The sequence below is a fragment of the Otolemur garnettii genome, unplaced genomic scaffold (genome assembly GCF_000181295.1).
Source record: "Otolemur garnettii isolate 467f Iridium unplaced genomic scaffold, OtoGar3 scaffold00018, whole genome shotgun sequence".
In the NCBI taxonomy this organism is placed as follows: Eukaryota; Metazoa; Chordata; class Mammalia; order Primates; family Galagidae; genus Otolemur; species Otolemur garnettii.
The window spans coordinates 6,457,161-6,462,880 of NW_003852413.1; the positions used below are offsets into that span (position 1 = coordinate 6,457,161).

At 45.9% G+C, this 5,720-nt stretch overlaps 1 protein-coding gene across 3 annotated transcripts in view; it reads right to left on the minus strand.

The window, feature by feature from the left end:
* TMEM94 (transmembrane protein 94) overlaps positions 1 to 5,720 on the minus strand; it is a 37,927-nt gene that overhangs the window by 24,523 nt on the left and 7,684 nt on the right. For all 3 annotated transcript variants that reach the window (XM_023511069.1, XM_023511068.1, XM_023511067.1), the window contains exons 2-3: positions 1,379 to 1,486; positions 1,136 to 1,259 (exon numbers count right to left, since the gene is read on the minus strand). In XM_023511069.1, coding sequence (XP_023366837.1) covers positions 1,136 to 1,159 — 24 coding nt within the window. In that variant the 5' untranslated portion in view covers positions 1,160 to 1,259; positions 1,379 to 1,486. The remainder of the gene's footprint in view (positions 1 to 1,135; positions 1,260 to 1,378; positions 1,487 to 5,720) is intronic.

Genomic DNA, 5,720 nt, shown 5'->3' on the forward strand with positions numbered 1-5,720 from the left:
AAAAAAAAAAAAAGTCAATAGGTATTTACTAAGAACCTTGCTACATGTCAGGCTCTGTGCTGAGAGCTACAGATACTGAGATAAAGTAGAAGAGACGAACTATTTCAGTAGAGTAGCAAGCACAGTGGTGCACACACTATGAATGCTCAAAGGAAGGCCCTCTGGAGGGCAAAAAAAACTTACCTAGAGAAGATGATGGGTAAACCGAGTCTTAAAAAGTAAAAGTGTGCAAATAAAAATAAATAAATAAATAAAAGTGTGCTAAGGAAAAGGGTGCGGAGCATTCTAGAGGTAAGAGCCTACACATGGTATGTAAACTCAAACTCAGAAGCATTCAGATTTACTAGTGGTAGAGTCAAGGCAGAGAGGCTGGAGACGCTGGATCCACTGGCAGGAACAGAATTATGGAGAGTTTCATACACACTAAAGGTTTAGTAGATGGCACAGAGCAACTGACCAGTTTTGTGCCAACCATCACCAGGCTGGTGAGCACAAAGAGATCTATTAGGATAGGTGTGGCAGTACACAGGCAAGAAACAAAAGAACTTCCTTTACGGCAGTCTTTTGATAAGAGAGAGGAGTATTGCGATTGACAAAGCTACCTCCATCCAAAGATGATATACATGGAAGCTGGGCCGAGCCCTGCTGAGAGAAGGCTGATCTTAAGGCCTTCCTGGACCACCTGGCTGATCACTACTAGCTGATCAGACAGCTATGTCTGGAGCCTGACTGGGAAGCTCTTCCCTAACCAAGGAGAGGGTACCCAACAGTATTTGACATGGCACAGCAGGCTGGGGCACAGCCTTTGCAATGAGCTAACAAACTAAATTATACATCCCTGGGCGAGACATGGAAGATCAGCTCACAGCCAACCCGAATCAGAAACCCTGCTCCAAAATAGTGTGTTAACTGGTCCACCTTCATCGTTTATTCAAAGCTTCCTGAGTTTGTGCTATCTAGCTGAGCAATACCACCTCTCAGAGGTCACAGTCATATCCCCAAAGCCTCAGAGCCACGCCCTCTCTCTCACATTTCATTTAAAGCCCCCAACTAAGAACCTCCCAGGCAACACAAGTAGGGAAGGTCCAACAGAGACACACAGACAGTACCCATAAGGTAACAGCATACGGCCTACCAGATGCTTCTCCTTTAGGTCCATGGGCCCAGAGTATTGCAGGCATGCCCAGATGAATGTGGTCACCCCTGAAAGGAAGGCTCCTCCCCAACATGTACAAACCCCACGGAGTCAGTCACAGCATCTGGGAAGAAAAGAAGAAAGAAATCACATAAGGCCAGGTTGCTCGGACAGGCGGGTATAGTGAAATAGAACAATTTCTCCTAGGTATCAGAGTGTTATGTAGACACAGGGCCCACTTACCACCAGTGTCCAGACCAGTTCTGTCTAGTAGCAGGGCCTCCCAGAAGCAGTCAGCCTGTGATGAATTCCACTCTCTGGCACCAGGAAAAGAGGACCACAGAGGAGATTCTGGAGGAGTGCAAACATTCTTCTTTTAACCTTCATTTTCGAAGGCACACCATGTTTTGTTCCATATGTACTCTGATAATTGCTGGTTTCTAGCACTCAGGAAAAGCTTTGGTTTTTTTGGACTTTTTTTAAAGTTAGGGTTAAGGTAAGCCTTAAGGTCAACTGGAATCTAGATACAACTTGAACTATCTGGGGGTAGCAGGCAGAGCAGCAGAGAGAATGTCCACTTTGTCACCAAAGGAAAGGCACCCATCTCTCTCCACATGCTGGAAAAGGCACACCACACACATGCGCACAGACCTCCAAGCGCTCATGTGGTTGAAGGCTGTGCCTTCAGGCACCTGGGCAGATGTCCACAAGGATGGGCAATCCAACCTGACAAGGAGGCTGACAGAAGGAAGCTAATTACACACACTGACACTGGGAGCAGCCTTGCAACACTGTGACATTTGGTCTTTGGCAACCAACTGAAATGGGATCCTAAGAGGCCAAATCCACTCCTCCCTAAGGCCACTGTCTGACTCAGGCTGCCCAGGCCCTGTTTACAACTACAGCTAGAGGTCCCCATGACACCCTATCCCAGCAGGGGCTAGATGAGGTAGTCATCACACAGGGAAAGGTACCAGAAGCCAGATGGGGATTGTGCCTGTTAACTCCTTCTGCCAATGCTTTAAAAGCAAACTCATTCTGTGGCCAGCTGGAACCACAGCAGTAGAGAGAGGGCAGCCAGGAACAGGACATTTTTCTAAGAGTCTCTGTTTTCTCCTCACTCCATACATGAGATTCTGGAAGAGAGCTGGGTTGTTTTTTGTTTTTTTTTTTTTTTTTTGCAGGGGTGGCAGGTAGGGAGCAAATGAAAGAGCAAAGAGAGTTGTTCTTAACCACATCTGATCTGAAACCAGCAGCAGTACTTTTAAAGGGCCAGTTCTGTTCTTAGCCCATTATGGAAAAAAAGCACAGGCTTCAAAGTCAAATATCTCTAGATTCAAATCTTAGCTCCAACATGTACCAAATGCCAATGACCTTGGAAAATTATTTGTCCCTCTGAACTTGAATGTCCTTGTTTATAGAATGGAGATGGCAACACTTATTTCACAGACATGCTATAAAATTATGTAAAATAGTATATGCAGGGAGTCTGGTATAATATTTGACACATGGTAGGTACTCAATAGATAGATGCCTTACTATCATCTACAAACAAGAAATATGAACCAAGAGTCACCAAGATCTACATCAAAAATAAAGACTCTTCTTAACTCAGTGCCTGTAGCCCAGTGGTTATGGTGCCAGCCACATGCACCGAGGCTGGTGGGTTCAAACCCGACACGGGCCTGCTAAACAACAATGACAACTACAACAACAAATAGCCGGGTGTTGTGGTGGGAGCCTGTAGTCCCAGCTACTTAGGAGGCGGAGGTAAGAGAATCACTGAAGCCCAAGAGTTTGAGGTTGCTGTGAGCTATAACACCACAGCACTCTACCCAGGGCAACAGCTTGAGACTATGCCTCGAAAAATAAATAAATAAATAAACAAATAAATAAGGACTCAAGCCAGGTGTGGTGGCTCATGCCTGTAATCCTAGCACTCTAGGAGGCTAAGGCGGGTGGACTGCTTGAACTCAGGAGTACAAGACCAGCCTGAGCAAGAGCAAGACCCCTGTCTCTACTAAAATTAGAAAAATTAGCTGGACATTATGGTGGGCACCTATAGTCCCAGCCACTCCGGAGGCTGAGGCAAGAGAATTGCTCAAACCCAAGAGTTTGAGATTGCCGTGAACTATGACAGGCCACCGTACTCTAGGGAAACAAAGTGAGACTCTGTCTCTCAAAAAAAAAAAAAAAAGAAAAGCAAAAAAAGACTAGGAGCAATGGCTCACACCTATTGTCCTCGCACTCTGGGAGGCCACTGCTGGAAGATTGCTTGAGACTAGTCTGAGCAAGAGCAAGACTCCATCTCTACTAAAAATAGAAAAATTAGCTGGGCACTGTGTTGGGTGCCTGGGTTCCCAGCTACTTGGGAGGCTGAAGCAAGAGGATCACTTGAACCCAAGAGTTTGAGGTTGCCGTGAGGTTGCCAGGGCACTCTAGCCCAGACAACAGAGTGAGATTCTATCTTTTTTTTTTTTTTTTTTTTGAGACAGAGCCTCAAGCTGTCACTCTAGGTAGAGTGCCGTGGCATTACAGCTCACAGCAACCTCCAACTCCTGGCTCAAGTGATTCTCCTGCTTTGACCTCCCAAGTAGCTGGGAGTACAGGTGCCCGCCACAACGCCCAGCTATTTTTTGGTTACATTTGTCATTGTTTGGCGGGCCCAGGCTAGATTCGAACCCGCCAGCTCAAGTGTATATGGCTGATGCCTTAACTGCTTGAGCCATAGGCTCCAAGCTGAGACACTGTCTTAAAAAATAAAAAATAAAAAACTATAAGGAATGGCCCTTTTTTCAAAGAAGTATAAGGTAATGGTCTCTTTCCTAGAGGGATTTCTAAGATAGCCCAAATCTTGGTTATCATGAAAAAAATTACTAAGTTGGCATTGAAATACTAAACAAGGGCTCGGCGCCTGTGGCTCAAGCGGCTAAGGCGCCAGCCACATACACCTAAGGTGGCGGGTTCGAGTCCCCAGCCCGGGCCCGCCAAACAACAATGATGGCTGCAACCAAAAAATGGCCGGGCATCGTGGCAGGTGCCTGTGGTCCCAGCTGCTTGGGAGGCTGAGGCGGGAGACTCGCTTGAGCCCAGGAGTTGGAGGTTGCTGTGAGCGTGATGCCGCAGCACTCTACCCAGGGGGATGGCTTGAGGCTCCGTCTCAAAAAAAAAAAAAAAAAGAAATACTAAACAAGAATTACAAACAACAAGTATTGCAGAAAAAGTTCACTGGGGGCTGGAGGGCCCAGGGAAAGGTTCCTGGAAGAAGAGAGGCCAGAGTTTTACACTTAGGAAAGCTTAGGGGGCCGGGCCCAGTGGCTGGTCTGTAGTCCTAGCACTCTGGGAGGCCGAGGCCAGTGGATTGCCTGAGTTCACAGGCTTCAGACCAGCCCGAGCAAGAGTGAGACCTATCTCTAAAAATAGCCAGGCATTGTGGCAGGCACCTGTAGTCCCACTTATTTGGGAGGCTGAGGCAAGAGAATCACTTGAGCCCAAGAGTTGGAGGTTGCTCTGAGCTAGGATGCCATAGCAGTCTACCGAGGGCAACAAAGTGAGACTCTGTCTCAAAAAAAAAAAAGGACTTAGAAGAAAATAAGAATCCAAGCAAGAATTAGAAGTCCCCACAACAGCACCAAGGAAGAAATGCAGATAGCCTTTTTGAAGGATGGTGATTGGCTGTGTTTGGTTAGAGCAGAAGGCCTGAGTAAGGTGAGAGTGAAGAAATTAAAGACCATACAGGACAGGATCAGGGGCCAGAATGGAGAGGCCCAGAGGAGTCACTGAAAGTTTCTAATTTGGCTCCCATATTTTAAAAGAGTAGAGAATGGATCAGAGGAAGAAGGGGGAATAATTATAGGCAAAAGGGTTAGAAGACAATTACGACAGTCTTGGTTTGCCGTGACAAGTATCTAGGCAAAAACAGTCACAAAGGGAAGGATGCTTCCTGCTGTCAAGCTCAGAACCAAGGTCAGAAATAACAGAGTGGGAGCCCAAGGCTCTGGTAGAAGGCAAGGCGAGGACTTGGCTGTCCTTCTAATCCCTCTAGCACAACTTCATTCATCAGCTGTACTTGCACTCTAGCCATCCCCACCACACCAAAAATACAATTTAGTGGATTTGTATTCCCTTCAATAGTTGTGCCCACAGGGTAATAATTGATAGATTTGTGTTAAGCTGATGGGAGGATTTTAATAGCAAGTCACAGGGTTCAATCCTTGGTGGTGTGCTAGTCAATAATTTTATCAATAACTTTGGTGAGGAAACAGATGGTATGCTAATCAAATTCTTGGATAGTACAAACCTGGAAAGGAAATCAAAGTCAAGATCCAAGAAGATCAGGTGGCACCTGTGGCTCAGTGAATAGGGTGCCGGCCCCATATACTGAAGGTGGTAGGTTCAAGCCCGGCCCCAGCCAAACTGCAAACAAACAAACAAACAAAAAATCCAAGAAGATCTCAAAAGGTTGAAATGATGGGCCAAATCTAGTAAGTTCAATTCAAGTCCTGCACTTAGGTTCAAAAATTACTTCATACAACTACCACAATAGGTTAGTTAAATGCAATTTCTCTTTTTTATTTTTATTTTT